General features: G+C 35.4%; 2 protein-coding genes and 1 pseudogene across 20 annotated transcripts in view; 2 read left to right on the forward strand and 1 right to left on the reverse strand.

The window, feature by feature from the left end:
- Window positions 1-12,331, forward strand: part of FSD1L (fibronectin type III and SPRY domain containing 1 like) — a 54,381-nt gene extending 42,050 nt beyond the window's left edge. For 3 of the 4 annotated variants that reach the window (XM_039870626.1, XM_039870627.1, XM_039870630.1), the window contains 3 exons: window positions 280-531; window positions 3,595-3,683; window positions 6,327-12,331. In XM_039870626.1, coding sequence (XP_039726560.1) covers window positions 280-531; window positions 3,595-3,683; window positions 6,327-6,449 — 464 coding nt within the window. In that variant the 3' untranslated portion in view covers window positions 6,450-12,331. The remainder of the gene's footprint in view (window positions 1-279; window positions 532-3,594; window positions 3,684-6,326) is intronic. The other variant, XM_039870628.1, reaches the window with a different exon arrangement.
- A 3,853-nt stretch (window positions 12,332-16,184) lies between these two features.
- Window positions 16,185-22,614, forward strand: part of FKTN (fukutin) — a 65,950-nt gene continuing 59,520 nt past the window's right edge. For 13 of the 16 annotated variants that reach the window (XR_005654477.1, XR_005654480.1, XR_005654476.1 and 10 more), the window contains exon 1: window positions 16,297-16,435. Coding sequence is in view for 9 of the 16 variants with exons in the window: in XM_039870618.1 (XP_039726552.1) it covers window positions 16,325-16,435 (111 nt within the window). In the remaining 7 variants the exon portion in view is untranslated. The other 3 variants (XM_039870619.1, XM_039870620.1, XM_039870621.1) reach the window with 3 other exon arrangements.
- LOC120608803 (uncharacterized) lies at window positions 18,141-18,259 on the reverse strand (annotated as a pseudogene).

A 22,614-nucleotide genomic window follows, 5' to 3' on the forward strand; every position in this document is an offset into this window, starting at 1 on the left:
TGTATTTAAAACTCCACTTCATTTTACATAGCATTCCACATTATGTAGAACTCTTGAAGAGATAGTAAGGAGGAAAATTTCTGAAGCCTTTTAAACACAGAAAAATTAGTAATAAATAAACAAGTAAGTTATAGCAGATACTCTGCAATTAGTGTCTGTGTTAACATTCTGAATCAGATATTTTATGCCATTTTATGAAATAAGAAATAGGTTAAAAGCTATGTATGTGACTCATAAATAAGATCTAAGAGTCAAATTTACCTTTCTGATCTTTTGTAGGAGATACTGCTATTGAAAGCGGACAACATTATTGGGAGGTCAAGGCCCAGAAGGATTGTAAATCCTACAGTGTGGGAGTAGCATACAAGACTTTGGGGAAGTTTGACCAATTAGGAAAGACAAACACTAGTTGGTGTATCCATGTCAACAACTGGCTACAAAACACATTTGCAGCAAAGCATAATAATAAAGTCAAAGCCTTGGATATTACTGTTCCTGAAAGGATAGGTGTATTTTGTGATTTTGATGGGGGTAAGTTTACTGATTTTCTCTTAAGTCATTTTGTCATAGTCCCTTGTATTTCAATACTTTTCACTGGTAATCATCTATATAGAATTTCCATTAGTATTGTGGTAAGGGTATTTCGACCCACTAGGATTTGATCACAACATAATTTCAGCTCCAGAATTGACTGAAAGGGCATGTGATATCTGCCTGCAGTTCTACAAAATACTCATCTATAATATACCAAATGAATCTGAAAGAAAAATTTTGCTAATTTTAGTCTTTAAAGCAATTAAATTTCTTTTGTCCATTTTAATTCCTTCTTATCTTGTTTTATTACTTGTAAAGAGTGGTCAAGTCACATTTTTCTAGCTGGAGTAGACCTTAGCAATTACTCAACATTTGTCACACGGTATAAAATCTTTTTCACATTATCTCTGCAGGTAGTTGCCACTTCTGTGCTTGAACTTTTTATGTGAAGCTTATTGTCTTAGAAGGCAGCCTGTTTCATTGCTGGATAGCACTTGGTCAAAAGGTTTTTCTTAAATTGACTCACTTTGTCTACCAATTACTTCTAAGACTGTTGCTCTTAAATTTTGTCATGTGAAGAAACACAGTTATGTTCTCTCATACACATTTACATGAAAATCCATATTCATTTAAAAATTGCTAACGCTTTTTTTTTTTTGGCCATTTTTCCGAACTGTACATCCTCTGTGCCATTTGTTGTTCCTCTCATTTAATTTTCCCAAACCTTTATAATCTCCTATGGTTGTATATTATGTCAATATATTTCTTAAAGATGGGTTCTCAAAGTAGGACACACAACTTCTGACCATCATAGGACAGTGTTTTGGCAGCACATTTCTCTCACTGTGACTAAAAGCACTGTTGACCTTTATTGAGGTTGTAGCCACCTAATCCACTAGATCTTTTTTCATGGAGTGCTGTCAAATTGTTTTTTCCTTTTATATTAGGCAGTTTAGGGTGGTCTTTTGTTGTTTATAACTCAAATGAACAATGTTATATTTGCCCTCAAGTTTCATCATAATAGATTTGGCCAAGCTTTCCTTCCTCTTAAAATCATCTAAAAATCAACTTGATATTTATCTTTTGTGAAATTTCTTTAAGCTTTTTGAATTAGGTATTTGATAAGTATCTTCTCTGTTGTCATCTAAACATTTCTAAAAATTTTGAAGACGACATACTATTTAACTAATGAGCAAAAGTAATTCTCTAGATGTTCTCTCCAATTAGACACTTTAATAAAACCCAATTTTTCCATTTTAAGCAACATTGTATAAATAATTCATGAGCTATCAACCTAGTTACTCAAAAAAGAAAAAAATGCATGTCAACTTGATTTATGTTTAATGATGACATGTCGTTTTTGCTGTATTCTTTTTTACTTATTCACTTTGAATCAGATAAATAACATTCCTCAGGATAACTGGTAAATTTGTTGGCACACATTTTTTCCCTTTTTCAGCTACCAAGATAATACTTGCTTATCATCTTCTGTCTCCTTTCCCATACTTTGTGGTTCTTCACAGAGAGTAGTGATAAGTATAATTGTTAGCCTAGAGCACAGGATACAGGAGGGAGTTGTAATGTAGAGTGGGATCAGATTTTGAGGGCCTCGAAGAATAATAATAGGCTAGTCATTTTTAGTAATTGAGGGAGGGGGGCTTGTGCACATTTTAGAAAACTACAGTCATAATGATAATCTAGTTTTAGAAATAATAAAGAGTAAATGGTCGAATGTGGAAGGAATTGCAAACAGATAGGGTAAGACTTTTCAGGAGACAGTCTTTAAGCAGTGTAGGCAGGACTATGTCTTTTTTGTTAAGTATTATGTCCTTATTGCCTGAAAAGTGGTTCTTACATTCTAAACCCATAATAAGTGTTTATTAAGTGATCAGTAGTAACAAGGGCCTGAGCAGTGGGGAAGCAAGAAGAATGGTCTTGATGGTATGAAAGTAGAATTCATAGGAGTTGATAACTAAATATGGATTGGACGGAGAGACAAAGAAGAACTGAAGATGACTTTGAGGTTCCAGCCGGTGTAATCGAGAGGATGGTAGTGTCATCAGTATGATAGGGAGCAGAGTCCTAGGGACAAATGAAATGCCTGTGGGACAACTATGTGACATGTCTGGCCAATATTTGGAAATTCAGAAGAGAGGTAGAACTGAAGCTAAATATTAGAGACAGCATCGCACAGTGGCTATGGAAGATTGCCCAGAACAGTTAAACATTATTGCTCTGCTGCTCACTAACTTCGTGGTCATATATACGTTGCTTAATATTTTGAGGTAAAGCACCTAGTGCTTTAATAGTAGGATAAATATTAGTTTCGTTTCTTCTCTGGTGGCAGCTGATTTGTTAAGGGAGCATTGTAGCTAGAAAAAGAGCCTGGACAAACATGTACATTTAGAATAGGAGAAAAGGGGAAGATATCCTCAGGGTTATGATACAAACCAAGAGAATGATCATGAGAGAAGAATTTCAAGTAATAACAGTTGTAAGGAGGCCATCAGGTTAGACAGTTAGGGGGTCAAAAAGTTATTTTAGTTGCACGATCATGTTGAAAGACTGCGCGAGAATTTTAAAAATTAAAACCAAAGCAGTTAAACTATACTAAGATTTCAGAGACTGAAGTATGAGTATGGCTTCAAGTAGTTAGAAGACAAGGTTTAATAGAATAAACCTTAAATGATGATAGGATTGGGGTAGAGACTGCTTATAGTAAAAATGAGGAAGAAATACTCTTGGTTTTTACTGGGCTAAGAAAACCATTTGTTAAATAACGATAGAATAGTTTATAGTTGAGTAAGTAGAGTACTGCCAGATTATGGAAGCACTGTGGAGATCTTCAAACTCAGGGAAAGAAAACTGGATTTGGGCTTTTTCTTAAGCATGTTTTCTACTCATTTTCAAGTGAGAATTACTAAGTCCAGTCATTATAGTTTGTAACAAAAAAATGTCAAAATAGGCATGTAGTTACTAGTTTTATGCATGATTACACATTAGACTTAATTAGATGTTACAGTATTTATAATAAATCAGGCTTCTTTTTTCTTTTTTTAGGTCAACTTTCTTTCTATGATGCGAACTCAAAACAGTTGTTGTATTCCTTTAAGACAAAATTTACTCAGCCAGTATTACCTGGTTTCATGGTTAGTACCTAATTTGTTTTATTTGGTTTGACAGCTTTAAGAATAACCTGTGCTGTATATTTAGGGAAGCAAAATATCTTCCTTTTTCTTCTCTCCCTTTCACACTAGTCCACTTATCCCAAATCTGTGATTACCTGTATATTTTTGATATACTTCATTGAAGTAAATGAAAATACATAAAAGTATGTACATCGTAAGTATACAGTTTGATGAATCTCCATAGCACTGCACTTACTTTTGAAGCCAGCATCTAGATCAAGAAATGCAACATTACCAGACTCTTATAGCCGCCTTTGTGCCCATTTCCAGCCACTATTGGCCCTCCTCCAAAGTGGTTCTATCTTGAGTTTTAATACCATAAACTTATTTTGCCTCCTTTTCAGTTTTGTGTAAATGGAATCATATCTTTTTGGCTTAATATTAAGTTTGTGAGATTTATCCAAGTTTTTCTATGTGGTGGTGATTCATTCAATTTCATATAGTTTTCCATTATATGACTCTGTCATAATTATATCCATTGTAATTTAGTTGGTACTGGGGACATTTTCAAATAGAACTGCTATGAATATTTTTGTTTATGTCTTTTGGTAGGTGTGTGTGTATAATCAGTTGTATTAGTTTTCTAAAGTTGTTCCTTATACTGATTTGCCACCAGCAGTATATGAGAGTTTGAATTTCTCCACATCTTTTTTTTCAGAGAAGAGGCATTAAAGATTCATCCCATAAGTTTATTTACAAACATATCTAGTATGTTGAGTTCAACAGTTTGATCCATTTTTCAAGGGGACTGGACCTCTTAAAATGCTCTTCACATCTGTTTCATGGATTAACTAAAACATCTTTCATTCTTAAGCAGTTGGTGTCTTACTATAAAGCAAGGTGCAGCAAATCCAGCCCCAAAGTACAAAGTCATCGTAGCTAGCAGCTGCCACTTATTCCACTAAAAATGGCAAATTCTTCCCCGGGCCCTCCTCATAGTGTCTCCTACAGACCACTGAGGTTGTGATTCCTGGATGCTCTGTCCCCACATGGCGCTGTTGGAAGTCATGCGGAAGGCGCAGGGACCACAGGGAACACAGGGACCGAAAGCTGAGGAAATGGCGGTAGCACACCAAGTCCTTTTTCCACGACCTCTTTTCCCTGCGTGCAAGGTCTGAAAGAGCCCTCCACATCTTTGTTACCACTTGATATTGTCCTTTTTTATTTTGGCCCTCATAGTCTTATAGTCTTTTTTTATTTTAGTCCTTCTACTCCTTAGATATATTACATTGTGCTTTTCATTTGCATTTTCTTGGTCACTGTTGAACACCTTGTTATATGTTTATTAACTATTTGAGTACACCCTTTTGTGAAATGGTTGTTCAAGTATTTTGCCTGTATTCCTATTTGGTTTTCTTCCTATTTCTTATTGATTGATTGGAGTTCTTTATATAGTCTGAGTCCTTTGCCAGGTATATGTATTGCAAATATATTCTGCACTCTTTCCTTTTCCCTCTCTTGTTAGTGTCTTTTGATGAGCAAAAGTTGTTAATTTTAATGTTGCTCAATTTATCACTTTATTCATTTATGGTTAACACTTTTTGTATTCTGTTTAAGGAATCTTTATTCATGCTAAGATCATAAAAAATATTCCTGTGTTTTAAAAGCTGCTTCTTGCATTTACAGTACAAGTACAATGTAGAATTAATGTTTGGTATGAAGTTGGGGTCAAGATACAGTCTTTAATTCCATATGGATATTCACTTATTTCAAGACCATTTATTAAGATCATCCTTTTTCCATTGCAGTGCAGTGTCATCTTTGTAAAATATTAGATGACTGTCTATGTGTAGGAGGCAGATTATATACGTATCTATACACATAGATATCATTTCAGGGCTATTCAATTTCAGGTTTATTTGTATAAGAAAAAGTCATGCTTCTCCATACAAAATGAAACTTGGTTTTCAAATTTTTTTTTTTTTTGAGCAAGTATTACTGCTTCTCTCAACTCTTTTATCTTTTGCATTTCTCTATAAGGTTTGGCTACTGGGAGGAGTTCTGCTATCCAGTTAAGATCATCATTATTATGGCTAGAACATTCTTTAATTTGGGGTCTGTGTCTCATAAACTCATTCACATTATGGTAATTAATAGAATATAGCAAGTGTATCTGGATTTTTGCATTTGCGTTTTTCTTAGAAGTCCTTAAAAATTCTTATTGTTGAGTTAGGGAAGCAGCTATTGGGGTCTGAGGTTCCTATAGTCCTCAGGTTACACCTCATCAAAATCCAAAGCAGTAACTGGGATAAGGAAGTTGGCTGTGTACACTTCTCTTGCTTGTTGTGAAAGTTAGCATCAGTAATGATAGCCAATGTCTATTGCCTAGAGTAATCCAATTTACCTTCTAAGTTTCTGCAGCCCTTAGTTCCCTCTCATGTGCAGCTCCAGTAGATTCTGCCACCACAAAGACTCCCTTTGGCCTCTGTGATTCTAAGAGTTAGCCTTCCCACTTCCTCTCAGTTCAAATATGAAGATTATCAGTTTGGAACTTGGCAGTGTTCACATATGTGTCAATTTGCCTTTCAAATGAAAATTTAAGGCTCACTGAAGTTTTGATTTGATTTGAAATCTGACTGAAGCTTTGTTTTTGTCTTTTCTTAGGTTTGGTGTGGTGGACTTTCTTTGAGTACTGGGATGCAGGTTCCAAGTGCCGTGAGAACACTTCAGAAAAGTGAAAATGGAATGACTGGGTCAGCTAGCAGCCTAAACATTGTTACTCAGTAATGCCTATTTAGAATGTTTACCTGCAGTGGTGGGAAGGAGATTTGCTGTGTTCTGCTTTAAGGCCTGGAATCCGTTAGAATTAAGCATCTACTACAAAGTATTCACAAGAATCTACTGTGCAATATCATAGAAGCAAGCAGATATCAAGCAAGAAACTGATATTTTAAAGAGCAAATGGGAAAAAAAGGCAGTGTTTAAATAATTATATAGAAACTCATTTTTGTGTTTTCTTGGATTAATTTGGCTTTTCTCGTATGTTTAGTTACATGCAGTAATCCTAGGGCCTGAAGAAAAAGCATTTAAATCTCGCCTTCTTTCCTTTATACTTTCTCTTTTTTTTCCTCATCACTACCTATTATTTAGTTCTTAAACTGAAGCTTTAAAAAAACACAGTCCTCTGAGGTTTTCTAAAAATTGAAATAATTGGTTGGGATGCTAGACAGGTTTTCTTACAGTGGTTTATTTCCCCCCTTTTATAAATAAGTTGAGTTTTGCTAAATTATCCTCGTTTTATTGACTAGATTGTGTATCATTTTTTTTCCATACATCATGGTATTTCTCTTGCGGCTATAACTCAAAATAGAGAGTGAATAGGAAGAGTTTCTAGACATAATAGCTTAAAATCACCCAAATTTCAGTTTTTTACCTGCTGCACTAACATTGGCAAAGGGATAATCTTTATATGTTGCCCTATTTAATTAGACTTCTTTTTATTCCATCATTGGATGATGGGTAAAATTTTTAAAAGCTTTCTATTTTCTGGTTTTGTTATCTAGTTTAATACTACCTTTAATAGTTATCGGTACAATTTCCACTTGTTTTTGGTAATAACTGATAATGCTTATACTGATTTTTTAACATTTCTAATAGGAATGAAAGTTTATTGAAGTTATATAGAAGGTAGAAAAACCTACACTACTCAAGTTTTATCTAAGAAGGATGAAGCTATAAGGGGAGACACCTAAAACTTTTCTTTACTGAAGTCATTTATATCTGCTTTTTGATAAGGAATGGTTTAAACAAATGTTTTGAAGGAAAAAAAAAAAATATATATATATATATATCTGTCAGACTTACTCGGCACATGAGTTTTTCAGTTGCAACCACAGGTTATTTTTCTCTCAGTCCTTTTGCTACATTCATTTCCTTTCTAAAGGGGTGAAATTCTTCCAAAGATCAACATAGAATCTTTGCTAAAGTTATTGAAAATATGTTAACATGATTATTGAGAACATACCTATTTTTTAAAAGTTGATTAGAATTTGTAATAAAAGTCCTTTGAGCCAAACTGAAAGTTGTGATTAGAGTAGCATTTAAGAATTCCTTGAGTGTTTTAAAGAGGTCTGAATTTATATGTTCTTTAATTTTTGAAGTTTTTACTTTCTCTTTTTGATTTATTTTCATTCTAAGTATATTATGCTATGACATCCTTCTTCCAAGAAGTAACCAACACTGCTTACATTGGAGTTGCTTTTTACAGAAAGGCCTGTGGAATAGGAATAGTTCATTCTTTCTTAAAGTTTACTGCTTACTGATAGGATGTTTTGTTCATTTTAAAACACATCTAAGTGAGGAATTTTATTTGAATTGGGTCTTATTTTTCCAGAGGACAGTCATATCTGCACCATTGTCTGAGGACATATTAGTCATTTTAAAGACTATAAGGGTGTTTAGAGAATGAAATATGTCAATAGATACTCTTTTGATTCTCTAAACAAATATGATTTTGGTTTTTGTTCCTCCCGAGAGTTTGAAAAATTTTTTTGGATGTTCTGTTCCCTACAACAGGGTTATTCCAGGACCTACAGAAACAGGAAGTTATAAATCTCTTTCATAGAGTCAAACCTGAAAGCAGTAATTTAGTGGTGGAGCTGCTTCATGTGAACAGTTATATATGTATATTATAGCAAAAATTACACAGAAAAAGCCAGAAATTCTTACATAAAATTTTTTACTATTATGTCTTATATAATTGTATCTTCTCTTTAATTCAGTGCCTTCTTCCTCTAAGCATGCTCTTGCTTCATGCTCCGTGCCCTATGCAGTGTCAGCTGATATTTGAGCCAGAAACCATCGTGTTATACTGGTGAGGGCCTTCTATTGCAGGGGCATGGGGAACAAGAAATATTAATCAGGGGCTGGTGGAGTGCATATGATTCTTTCCTGGCTCATGCTATCATTTGAAACCCTTCATATAAAATTTTCTAATATTCGTTTGGAAAATTCATTGGAAGTAATACTGTTATTACTTCAATATGAGAATCTGAGGTTTTCCTCTTACTGCGCTTCTTCTTAAAGGTCTCTAAAAAAAAAAGAGTAAAATGTGTGGGATTTTAGGTTTAGTTGTTTTAAGTTTATTTGTATTAAGTTAAACGAGAAAGTTTGCCACCTTCATTTCAAACTAGAAAATAAAAAACTAGTGCCTATTTAAATAGTCTCAAGGTAACTCTTAACTTGACCATATATATAACATTCTCATTGACATTTAAATTTAAAAATATTGGGCTCTTTTGCTCGATTTATACATTAAAAAGTTGGCATACCCTTTCAGACATTCTTTATTGGTTTATTTACTCTTTGTTTTGACAGGTGAAAACATAATTGCTTTCTGTAAAAGAAATGCATGAGAGGTTGACAGTAATGGATGTATTGTAGGTCTAAAAAGTTACATTTTATAAAAACATGCACTTAGTATTGCATTTCTCTTTTGCAGTTGAATCCCAAATCAGTTTTAGTAAACTAGATAAAGAAATGAAGGAATTGCCTTAAGCACTTTAGAAAAATAATTTTTTTACAATTCGTTTTGATTCTTTGGGCTGCCCATTTCACTTTTACTAACTTTTGGTAAATATGTATGTATATACCAAGCATTTAGCAACAGTGCACATAGAAATTTAATATACAGTGATTCTTTGAGTGTTCCAAGTGTGGTAAACAAACGGAAAGTATTAAAGGCATGCCTGTCTGTATGTGGGTTTAATCGATGGCATCTGTACCATTTTGACAAACCGTGAACTGCTACTGTACAGCTAGACTTGGCCTGCTTTGTTTTGAGAACAGTAATTTTTTCCTGTGTTATCATCCAAAGAGATATATTGGCTTGGTTTTATTTGCTCATTTATGAAATTAAAGCATGAACAGTATCATGTATAATTTGAATTTTTGTGACTGATCCTCGATGGTATAAATAATAAAAGTAAATAATTTGTCATGAAATCTTTTAATTAGGCTGATACTCTGTTTCATGACTTACCTAGAATGATTAGTTCTTCTGTATACTTTTTACATAAAATTATAGTTATATATTTTTAATTGTTTCTTTTGGAAACAGGTTAAAAATTAGAAAAGGATATTATAGAAAGTGATTATTTCAAAGTATTAATTTGAGGACAGTATAGACTTTTTACTGAAAATATGTGGTTCCAGGCTGAAAAAAGTAAGGACTGTATTTTCAAATCATAATAATTCTTTTCAAAAAACCTATATTTGTTAGTGTTCATTCATTAGCTAATTTATACAACAGATATTTTAAGTATCTGTGATGTGACTGTCATACTTTGTATTCACATCTCCAAAATTAATGGTTTGATTTATTGTGCATATAGTTTTGCTGCTCGAGTGGTGTGACAAAGTTTGCATCTTCAAAACAATGTTTTGCTAGTAAGTCAAATTTTAAAAAGTAAATTTGTTATAGTTTGTAAAAAAAATTGAATTTTAATAAGTATATTGCACATAATATGGTTCACTTTTATGTAGTCACATAAAATGAGTCTGGAAAAGTTTCTTTATTTTTACGCTGGATATATTCTTTTAGGGATGTGTACAGTCAGCATAAATTTACTCAACATCCAAGTAACCATGAAGTTATTTGTTATTTTTAACCAAAATGCACATTTCATAATGTCAGTACTGGAGCATTATAAGAGATCATGAATGTTCTTTAATCATTACAGAACGATTACCTCATGTTCAGTATAGTTTTCTTTGTATCTTACAGTATTCATATATGCCAATATGTGTGATCCTGATATGTCACTTGTGATAGCTTTGTTCCTTGGCATATTTGATTAATGTAAATACTTTAAGCTTTTTTAGTAATTTGGAGTTTAAATGGATTACATTTAGTATATGTTGTTTTTGTTGAAAAGATGTTGTTAGACATGCCATACAAAAGTTAGTATTGGCTTATAAATTGCAGAAATTGCTATATACTTTTTTCTTCTGACTACCCAGTTATTAAAACAGTATTTGTTATTTCTGGGTTAATATAAGGTATTGACTTTTGATTCATAACTATTTGAGCTATGTTAGTTTAAACTGATAAATTTTCTTAATGGTACCCATTCAATATAAGTTGGTCCTTGGGAATGGACATGTAGAGGATTTCACAGTATGTAGGGGAGAAGGTAGGTGAATGTGTTTGCTTTGGCTTGGAGCTTCTTAAGATTAGACAGATTTTAAAATAAGTTAAAATGTAAGTGATTGGTAAAAGGCCTTTCTCATTAGTATTGGAACTTTTTGGAGAGCCTCGGCTATAAGAATGCATTTTTAAAAACATTTCTATTATCTCTAAGGTACCAAAGCGCTGAGTCTAATTTACCTCCTAAAGGAGACTCTTTAAAATCAAATTTATAACTAATTCATACTATAAGATATATAATAACTAAAGTTTTAGAGTAATTTATATTAAAAACCACTAGTCTTTAAAATTTCTGGATAAATATAAAAATATTTTGGCTTCATTTCTTTTAAAGTATTTAGAATTTATCACCTTAACTCTGCCATATACTAGATCTATGACCTCTGCATAAATCATTTATCACCTTTGGGCCTCCACTGCCTTACATAAAATAATTGTAATTTGCTCAGCCTACCTCACAGGGCTGTTGTGAGGAATAAAATGAAATGGATTTTATGAAGTGGCTTCAGCAACAGTAAAATGTTATGTAAATGTAAGGTATTAGTTTTGGTTAATAATGGGTTTAAACATTTAGATACTTCTAGATGACATTTACTGTGATAAAGCATGTGCTTAAAGTGGTAAAACCAGGACTTCAAATGTGATTTAAAAAAACAAAAAACCCAGATTAAAAAGCCCTTTAGTTTGTGCATGACTTGTGGCAATTTTGTATTTTCTCATCAAGCCTGTCATTCTATGTCAAGACTTTCTAGAAATGTAAAATTTCTTCCACAGTATTAGTGTGTCACTGTACAATAGTAGCATTAATAAATGATTTAAGGTATGTTTCCATCCAGGCATTTGCACTTTGAATTTATCACTGCTCAGTGCCACATGCAAAGAATAAATTTGGCCTAAATCTTTCCAAACTACCAAATGGTTAAAGTTTGTTGTCGTTAGATAGATGATATAAGGTATATACCATTTAACATTTGACAACTTTTGTTGCATTGTCATTTAAAAAATAGGAAGCATTTCAAAACCTTTTTAATCTGGATTTCATTTAGTATCTCTACTAACATACTTGTCTTGCTTTAAATTGGATTTATTAAGTGGTTTACAGGTTCTCTTGATCTACAGATTATTGATATGTCTATCATCTCGACATTGTTTTGCTATGCAGTTCTGACAATAAAAATTCTTAATTCCTCAGGTTTAAACTTTTAAGTTATGGATGAAGAACATTAATGAACTACTTATAATGTACTGTGCTGCAAACTAGTGTTTTGATAAACATATTGCCTCATTTTTCTCGGAAACAAGACAAAGCCTTTTAAATGGTTTTTAACTTTAAAATAGTGTATTCAAAGTAGGGTAACTTGTATGTTGAAATGATTGCTCTGTATAGGATGACCAAGTTAAATTCTTAAAAAAGCACCTCGAATATCTCACCTAAAAATTAAAACTTTTCTGCTTTGTTTTGCTTCAGTGCCTTGTATTTTATCAACTCTCATTACAGTCTAGAATGTGCTTTGAAAATGACGAGATTAAAAAAGTCATAGTCCCTTTGCCCCCAAAGTTTATATTTTAGAGCAGTGCTATTCAACAGAATTTTATGCAATGATGGAAAGTTCTGTGTAGCTGCCGTTTTGTACATTCAGCTATAGATGGAAGATGAAACGTGATAAGTAACTATACTATAAACAGAAATTTAGTTTCTGTATTTGGAGCTTGTCACATCTTGGATTACATTTTGGTAGATGGTAGCTAAGAGTCAGAACCACAACCTAAGCCTTTTTAAAATTTGTATTCTAAGTTGAAACAGGTTAGGACAAAAAAGAAAACCAATCAGTGACTAGATGAGGCTGGAGCACCTGTAACTAAAGTCATTTTTACCAAGAGAAGAATGGAGACTGGGTAGTCTTGAATCATAAAGAGAGGAGTGTGAGAAACCAATACCCTCATAGAGAAGAGAGTGTTAATGGATGCAACATTTCTGGAGAACGATTTAGCAAGATTTTAAATACGTGTACCTTTGAAGGGTTAATTCCATTTCTAGATATTTCTCTTACATATATACTCGCAGATAAGCCAATACTGACTGCAGTACTACGATGGCAAAATACAAGCAACCTAATTGTTAATTGAAGAAAACAATGGGCTACCAGAATTCCAGAAGCTCCCCTTTTCCAACTTGCTGTAGCAAGCTACCACAATTATGTATTTGTCTAAATATATTCTGCCTGTCTCCCCTCACCTCCTCATAAATGTTAGAAATATATAGACCATTATGGGAAGAAGACCATTATGGGGCTTCTTCAATTAGAGCCCTTTCTTTGGTATACCAGTCCTGCTGTGCCGGACTGGATCTCTGTGGGATAAGAGCACTCTACTTTTCTGTCTAAGTGTTTCTCGTACTAAACCCTAATTTACATGTATACTGTATGGTACTGGTAGTATGTTTATGCCCCTTTTGCAGAAGTTCACTGGGATGATTAGGTTGTGGTGTCTCCAAGTAACCTTACACAGCTGTTGGAGTATGCTATTAATAGAAGGGTATTCACGATATGAAATGGAAAAAGCATGTCCAACAGTATATATGGTATCCTGTGGGTCTGTGTGTACACTTAAACTTGGGCAAGAGGGGTTCCTGCCCCGATCCTCACTCTGGCTGTTCCTCTCTCCATGGAAAGAAAAATTGAAAGAGCGAAGGGAATGTACTCACTTGGGGTCTGCATTCCTCTGCCCATAATTCCATGCCGGACCAGCCCAAAGCTTGCTTATAGAACACATGCAGGACTCTTTCCCAAGTCCATCCTGAAGACAGACTGCACCCCTGTATTCGAAGTGTGGCAGTTTGTGAGGAGTGTGGGTGAAACTTGGATATGCAGACTGGGGTGTCCACATACATGCATACCAAGAACCTTCTGGCAAGCTGAAGCTAGAAGTGAAAGGAGACAGACCCAGGGGTTTTGGGAAAGAACAAGCCCATCTAGTTAATTCTTACCTATTTACACTCAAAATATGTCAGGATTGGCCTCCATTTGTACTCTTGCTCCAGGCACCAAGTGATTTTTAAAAGATGGATGTTTGCTTATAATAGAGGCTGTTTTTACCCCTCTTCTAACTGGACTGGCTACCAGGTTAAAAGCACACAGACTGTAGAAGGCTTATAGCCAGGTTTCCCTCTAGCATGCTGGAGAAGTACTGTTTCCAACAGTTACATGTTTACCTCTAGTTAACTGTTTATTCTCAAACCTGTCCCAAAACTCCAGTCAGGTGATCCATACTTAAAAAGGTCTTAGCTCAAATCAAAAGATTGACAGTGTAATCCTCTGCTTTAACTGCCTCTTTTTAGGTTCACAAGGAACAAGATATGTTATGCACTTAAAAATTATTTACTTCTAGGGACCCTGATGATTTTTCCCTTTTCAAGTAAATTTTTATTATAATGGTTTTCAAACATACAGAAAAATAGAGGCTATTAATAATGAACACTTTTATTCTCATCACCTAGATTTATCAATTGTTAATACTGTTCCATGTTTGTTGTACTTTTTTAACATTTCTAAAAATTTCATCTGTAAGTACCGCAATATGTATCGATGATGATTTTCTCTTTTAAGCACAGCCACACTTGGTTAACATTTTTAGTAAAATTAACAGCAGTCCCTTAATATCATCTAATGGCTCACGCCACATTTAAATTTATTGTCTCAAAAATGTCTTTTTATGGTTGCTTTCTTCAAATCAGGATCCAGACAAGGTCCACACATTACATTTGGTTATATGTGTCTTAGGTCTTTAATTTTGTAGTAGTTCCCTCCCCTTTTTAAATGCCATTGATAAACTGGGGCATTTTTCTTATGGAATGTCCCACATTCTAAATTTAGCTGATCACTTCTCTATACCTAGCATTAAATATAGAGTTTTTATTAAATGCAAGTTCAATTTTTAGGCAAGTGGTGCTGTTTACTTTCTGTTGCATCACATCAGAAAGTACATATCTGGTTGTCCCAGACGTAATGATAAGATTGATCAGGGTTTCAGGTGGTCCCAGCCTAATACATTTATTAAAAAATTCCCCATCAAAATTTCACCTTAATTTTAGTATCCATTGATGAGTGTTGTCCTTTGTATTATTTCATCAGGAGAAACAAAATGGTGATTGTTCTATCATTCATTCTTCATTTATTAGATGGAATTATTATCATTTTGGTCACACTTAAATACACTTCATACAAGAAAGGATAAATACTTGATGTTTTTGCCTTTACCAAGTTTCAGGAGAGTGAATTGATGCCTTGGCAACCTTCAATCATGACTAATGAGTTTCATTTTTAAGGATTCATGAATTCAAGAATTCTTATATATTTGATGTGTTTCAATCAATAGCAGTTACTCATTTTGATGCTCAAATTTTCCCATCTTAGGTCCCTAACAGCACCAGTGTTGGATGATCTTGTTAATGTTTGGTAACTTCCTTCGTTTGGTGTTACCTACTTTTTTGATTAACCTACTAACTACTTGTTCTAAGTATACAGAAGATCTAGTTCTAGGTAATGTGATTTCTACAGAATAAGATTGTGTGTACACAGAAATTTTCCAGAAGGAAAAACAAGAAACGGACAAGAGTCATAACCCTGGGAAATTCGAAACTTTTTCATTTTATGTTTTTCCAAAAACCAAAGTTTGGAAAACAAATACATGCGGGGAGTATTTTCAGCTTTTACTATGGGCTGATAATAGTAATTTTTGTAGCAAGAACTTAACATTACAGTGATGTTTAGTGCTTTATAGTTTCCAAAATTTATTGTAGATACTGATTCGTATCTGATACTTAACAATACTTTGGATTGCACAATTAAAGAACTGCAGAGGGGTGTGTGTGTCCAGACCTCAACCGGGCAACCGGGTTGTCACACTCTGATGGCTGTCGTGCAGGCACTTCAACCTGATGAGCAATATGAAATGCAGCTGCTATTTCCGACTCTACCCCATCTCACCTGATGGTACTCAAACCGAATTCAGAACCCCTCTGTATAGCACACGCAGTAAAAAATTATTCGTTGTTTATCTGAAATTCACATTTAACTAGCACCCTATATTTTATACGGCAAACTCACACGCTTTAGGAAACAGCTCTGCTGGGTGCTCTCCAATTATTGGTCCATTTTCTAAAATCTCAGGTCGCACTTCTGTCGTTATCTAGACAACAGATAAAAGGGCTTTAGCTAAGCAGTTAGATTTCAAATGCTAGGAAATCGCCAGGGCTCAGTAAATTTCGGGGGTAAGGAAGTGGACAGGCGGACATGCGTCAGGACCATGGGAATGTCTCTCACACCAACCAGACCGGTATCCACGGCTCCTGCACTTGACGGCCCCTTTTGCAGCGTTTGCTGTGAGTGCCGTAAAGCAGAGTTGTCACTGCTGTTGAGTGAGGTAAGGACTGAGACGCTCAGCTTGGTCGCCAGGCATGGGCAGATGCTTTCATATAAGCATTGCCTATGGTTTAGATTCCCTCACTGGGCATCCCCCAGCATTCTGGGCACCTACCGTCTCCCGGGAGGCCAAGGCAGGCCACAGGGTGAGCGCTTTCCGGGCAGGGGACTACTCAGTGGGCAGATGTCCACTCGGGCAGTACTTCTTACGCGTCTGGGCGTGTCAGCAAGTAAAACCCTCGTCCTGGGACAGGCCTAGTTTTGGAGGGCGATTGAGACCTTTGTAGGACCCCGATTGGGGTAATGATGTTTGAGCAGGATCGTGAGAACCATCTCCGGATTTGCGAGAGGATCTCTGGGGTGGGTGGGGGAGAGCGTTGCAGGTTGTGGGACCAGTGTGTGCAAAGGTATAGAAGCATGAACCGAACTGCCAGGTTTGCGCAGCACTGCATATTAAGGTAATGGCTGGAGGCATGGGTGCTGGAACGGGGACGCCAGGAATGTGGCAGGAGCTAACGTTGGGTCTCAACTGGGAAGGACCTTGATGCCCTATGAAGGAGTGTGTTCTTGCGAGGGTAGTGGGGAACTGCAACAGCTTTCTAGAGGGAGTAATTTAATTAACTATCTCTTTTCTGATGCTTTCCCCAGGGTTCAACTCTCAGTTTAACTGAAGGAGTATATTTACTCAAGCACCACTCTTGTGTGTTTAATAGTAGGATGAATACTGCTAGCCATGCTAAGTTTCATATGGCTTTAACATTTGCATTTTCAACTGAGGGGTGTCGGGAAAGACTGGATATGTGTAGATGTGACTGTTAGCTTTGGATAGGGATCTGGAGAACCAAGTTTAGATTTTACTACCAAAACCAATTTCTTAGTAACATGAGGCAAAGTCACTTATCTCTGGGCCTCAGTTTTCTCATGTAGAAAGAGGACCTAGATGATACCAGGTTCTTTCTACTTTTGGATCGCAGGTTTCCAAAGAGTAAACAACCTATGAACAAATACCAAAGTGAATGATGGAGCAGAGCATTAGGAATTGGGAAAAGAGGGAAGCCCAACAGAAAAAGCTGGGATTGAATCATCAGGAACCATCTCTGTTGAGCACCATGGATAAAGATAGAGAAGTCAGGACTAGGCATTCACATTTTAGAGTCTATTTGCGGAGGTGGATTTTGAGAGGATACAGGATTTGGGAAGGATGGAACACTAGATGCTGAAGGAACCACAAGTTGGGAGGAAGTGCAGTATGATCTGAAAAGGAAGGAAAAAGGAATGAGCGAAATGTCAGCAATAAACGACTTGATTTCTTAGATTTAGATGATAGATGTTTTGAACCTGGGTTTGTAAAAAGTGAATTTAAGTGCTATTGACAAAAATGAGAATTCTGTTAGAATTCCAGCATGCAGTAGTGTTTTGGGAATAAGGTGTCACGAATTGTAGCTCCAGTGTTGCCAATAACTAGCCTCTTGGGCTGTCCTTTAATTCTAGATCCCATTCTCTGTAAAGTGATGTTGTTGGATTAGGTGGTCTCTCTTCTGTAAAACCTATAAAACATGAGTCTGGGAGAATGGAGGAAGGTATTTGATGGAGAATAAAATTGGTACTTTTGAATGTTAAATTCTAGCTGTAGGAGAGTTGGAAATATAGGCAGTTGGAGTTCATAGATTGGAATTTAAATAGTAGATTTTCTCTCAGAGGTGGTAGTTAAAATCTTGAAAGTGAATTTACTCTGAGGTATAGATTGTGGAGAGACTATAGGATGTGCTCATAGATAGGATGCTAGAGAAATGGTTGAAGGAGACTTGTGGATCTCAGAGCTAAGTGCAAGAACTCCTTTTTTTTTTTTAATGCCTGCAGCACCTGGTCTTTCTAGGTGGTCTCTCATCCAAGTACTAACCAGGCCCAACCCTGCTTAACTTCCAAAATCAGATGAGATTGGGCTCGTTCAGGGTGGCATGGTCATAGACTAAGGACTACTTTTAAAAAAGGATTACGTATAGTCATAGAAATTCTTGGGGCCACCATTGTTATTAAAATAATTTAATAGCATTTACAGTAGATATTAAGCACTCACTTGTGGGAACTGGACCAAAAGCAAATAATTCAAATATATATAATCTCTACTGTCTTCCTAATTGTCTACTCAAAAGTAATATTTACATATTTATTCAAAAAATACTTGTGTGTTTCAGGCACTACTGGGTGCTAGCGATGTAGTGAACAAGGCAGATATTGCTCCTATCTTCCCTGCATGTAAAGGCCTTAGCATCTAGAGCAGTGGTTTTCAAATTTTAATGTGCGTATAAATCACCGAGGGTCTTGCTAAAATGTAGATTCTGAATCAGTAGGTCTGCAGTAGGGCCTGAAAATTCTGTATTTCTGACAAGCTCCAACATGATGCCAGTGTTGCTGGTCTGAGGACCATACTTTTCAGAAGCAAAGATCTAGATCCTGTCTAGCAAATGTGGCAGTTATTAAGCCACTACTACCCATCATCTTTTTATTAATAATTTTCTTGTCTATGGAAAAATATGTTTATTATGAAAATATTGGAACAGTATAGAAAAACATAAAGAATAATGTAAAAATCACCCCAATTCTCCCCATCTATAGATAATCATTATTGATATTTTGGTGAACATCCATCCAGATACTATATATGTACATATATTTACACTTTTTATGTCGTACTGAGTACTTGATACTCTCTAAGCCCTGTGTTTTTGATTGTGTTAACTTTATAGTTTTACTAAGATGGGATGATATTAACATAATTAAAGCCTACAACATGTGTGGGCTGTAGTAAATGAGTATCTATTAATTAACCCAGAGAATGAGAGGGATTTTAATAGTTTTTTTTTAACGTAGTCTTTTTAAATTACAGAATCAACTGACGTTCACATAAGATAAACAGAAAATAAAAATAAAAGCACCAACACTCCTCCCAGCACAAAGACAACCACTGTTCTTACTCTGGTGCGTATGATGACTAAGATAGCTTTTATTTGAACCCATGAAATAACTCGTGTAAATAATGTTTGGGTCAAAAGAACATTCAGGTCAAAAGCCTTTTTTGGCTTTTTTTGGTATATCTGCTGATTTAAAATAACCATAATCTATTGTTTATACTCTGTAGTCTTGAGACAGGAAACAGGTAGCAGGTTGCCCAGTGTCTAGTATATAAGGTTCAGTAATATTTGTGGACTTAATTGAAGAATAAATGAATGAGGTAACAGAGCAAAGTGACCTGTGTGACATAAACTCTGGCTGTCACTCTTTACCTACAGCTGCTCTTGTTCACGTCTCATCTCAAATGCTTTTGTACTCTCTGGGTACACAGAGCTCTTCTGGGGACACAGAAGTCCAGCATATGTGTAAAGTTGCCTTTTAAATCTATGTCTGTGCTTGGATTCTGGAATATGGAATACTGGAGAATATGGAAACATAACTTTCTGTCTCAAGGAACTATAATTTAAGACCGACTGCAAAAAGAATACAAATACACATTGCCGTGGAAATGTAAAGGAAGGGGACTTTAATCAAGAGCAGAAGGAGCTACTAGTAGACTTTTAAGATAACTTATTAATTATTCTAGCATTTATTGTATACTTACTATGTTCTAGGTGATATTTAGTATTTTACATGTATTACTTTGTGTAATCCTCAGAGCAGCCCTGTGAGTCAAGTATAATTTATAGATCCGTTTTAAACATGAAGGCATAGAAAGTTAAATAACCTGGCCAGGATCACATAGGCTGCAAGTGGCAGAGCAGGATTTGAATACAGCAGTCTGTCTTCAGAGCCTGTACTGTTAACTACTCAATAGACAGTGAGTAGGGCAGAGGGTAGGGAGAGGAAGCATTGTAGATAGAAGGAATAGCATAGGCAAAGGCGCCAAGATGAGACAGCACTGTATCAGGGGGTTCACGTAGGGGAATAGCACTAAATAAGCCTTAGAAGGTCTTAAAGTGACACAAAGTGATACTATAGAAATAATTGGACTTTGGTCCCTAAGATGGGTGTTTTGAAGAAAGCCTGGTAGTAGAGTATTCATGTAGGAGGCTTTCTATCTAGGCAGGGTTAATAAGGCCTTTGAGTTAGGCTAACTATACTGGCAATGGAGAAGGAATGACAGCTTTTAGAGGCACCGAGAGTAATATACACAGTTTGTTGACTCATTAGATGTGGAGTTAGAACCACAAAAACTTTTTTGTTTTAAACATAAATAATTGAAAAAATACAGATACCATTAACAGAATAGATAAATGGTCCAGTCATGAAAGAAATCTAGTTTGAAGGTGGATGGTGATTGTTTTAGTTGCTAGTGGAATGTTCAAGAGGACATATCTAATAGTCAGCTGGAATATTTATGAGTAATAATTAACCAGTAGATACGGGAAGTATACCTAATAAAATGATTAAGAGAGTGTAAAGAGAGCATCCATTGGTGAACATCCATCCATATTTTGTATTAAGCACAGAATAGTAGACATATTAAGAAATACCACTTCCTCACCCTTTTACTTTGCCCCGTAATATCAGTTCCCTCCTATCTTCACTTCCTTTCTCATCTAGCCTTTCTTATCTAGGTTTATGATTTCAGACATTTTCTTTCAAAAACCTCATTACTCTATAGACATTCAGAAAGGAGTCATAAAATGATTTTTCTGAAGTATCAAATGGAGAGACTAATTTTTTTATGTTCAAGTGTCGGCATATTGAGATAGAGGTTAAACTGCAAAGGGTTAAGAAGCGAATGAGTGGTAAGGAGATAAAGAGATTTCTTAGACTCTTGCAGTCTAACCTTTACTTCCAGGATACTGATACTCTTTTGAGAAGTTAGCAATGAAAGGAAAGGAAATGAACGACAGGAAGGACCAGCAGTATTTAGGGGAGATTGGATAGCCTCGATTATTACTAGGCCTTTTTGGCTTAGAGCTGCTAAAAATGTTGAGTTTTTTTTTTTTTTTTTTTTTATGTCTTAACTCTGAATACATCTTCAAGAGTAATTTATCTTTATGCTTTCCAATCTGTTACCTCATCACTCTAAACATGTCTTTGCCTGATTACATTACCCTCTTCTCTGTAGTTTACCCTCCTGTTTTATTTAGTGATTTTTGAATAATTGAATTTCAGTCTGTCTGATTCATATCACCCATGCTTCCCAATGTCCCGGAGTAAATTGGCATTGTTGAAGATACCAGGCTAGCACAAATCACCTTACGAACCTAAGTTAGGTATCGGGCTGGTCATTTCTTGTCCAAGGGCCTCTGATGTTAAGAGAGGTGATCCAGAAAGCAGGAGTGGGGAGAAATGGAATGAAAGTCAGGCAGTTAGACATTCTTTCAAACAGATCCTTACCCAGATGATTCTCAAAAGAACGGTAGTGGTGGTGGGATGTCAGGGTAAGACAGGTGCCAAAGTCTTCGGTGCCATTTCCGTTAAAGGACAAGTGTCAATGTGAAAGGGCAAGTGAGAAGCTGAAAGACTATCAGATGCTGCCCTTGGCTGTACAAAGAGCCTGAGATCGATCTTGTACTTCCCATCCTGTAGATTTTCTTTTACATTTCTACGTGGATTTCTTCTACCACCAGTTTTTCCCAACCTTTTTCATGTCTTGACACATAATGAAATTGATAATAAGGGTGAAAGAAAGGATAAAAGAATGTGTTTGTTCTTGGCTGCAGGTGACCAGTCTTGGGCGGTAGCTACCCTAGGCCCAAAGACTGAGGGGATCGATAGCTCTAACACCCATAATCCGTTAAAGGTTCAGTTGGGAAGCAGACCTACCCATTCCTTCCTTCTTTGTCAAATCTCAGTTAATGCACTAGTGATGGCCTGCTTCCACATCATCTAAGAATAATTCTGTGTTGTAATAATCCATATTTATATTAAGCTTCTCATATTTGCATTAGAACTTGAAGATATTTTGCCTACCTAAACTCATAACTCCCCTTGGTGTCCCCATTACATTTTTTTTCCCTGAAAACATTCGCTGTCTTTCTTCCCCTCCTAATTTTAATTTACTATTTCTGAGATATTCTTCTCTTTTCCATTAGGCATGATATACTTATCTTCTTTAGGAAGCTTTACCTAAGTTTAAGAAAATACATTACTTATTTTTCCCAACATTTTATTATGATGGCTAAATTGTCACATGTAAAAAAGAAACGTATACAGAAATAATATTTCTATTTTGGCTCTATGTCATATTTCTCCATATGTTATTTTTAAACGTTTATTGTTTCAGAGTTAGAACCAAGTATGGGCTTTACATTTTTTAAAAAATCACTCTTTTTCATATCTCATATTCTGTTTTATC

This window comes from Pteropus medius, unplaced genomic scaffold (assembly GCF_902729225.1).
Source record: "Pteropus medius unplaced genomic scaffold, Ma_sr-lr_union100, whole genome shotgun sequence".
Taxonomy (NCBI): Eukaryota; Metazoa; Chordata; class Mammalia; order Chiroptera; family Pteropodidae; genus Pteropus; species Pteropus medius.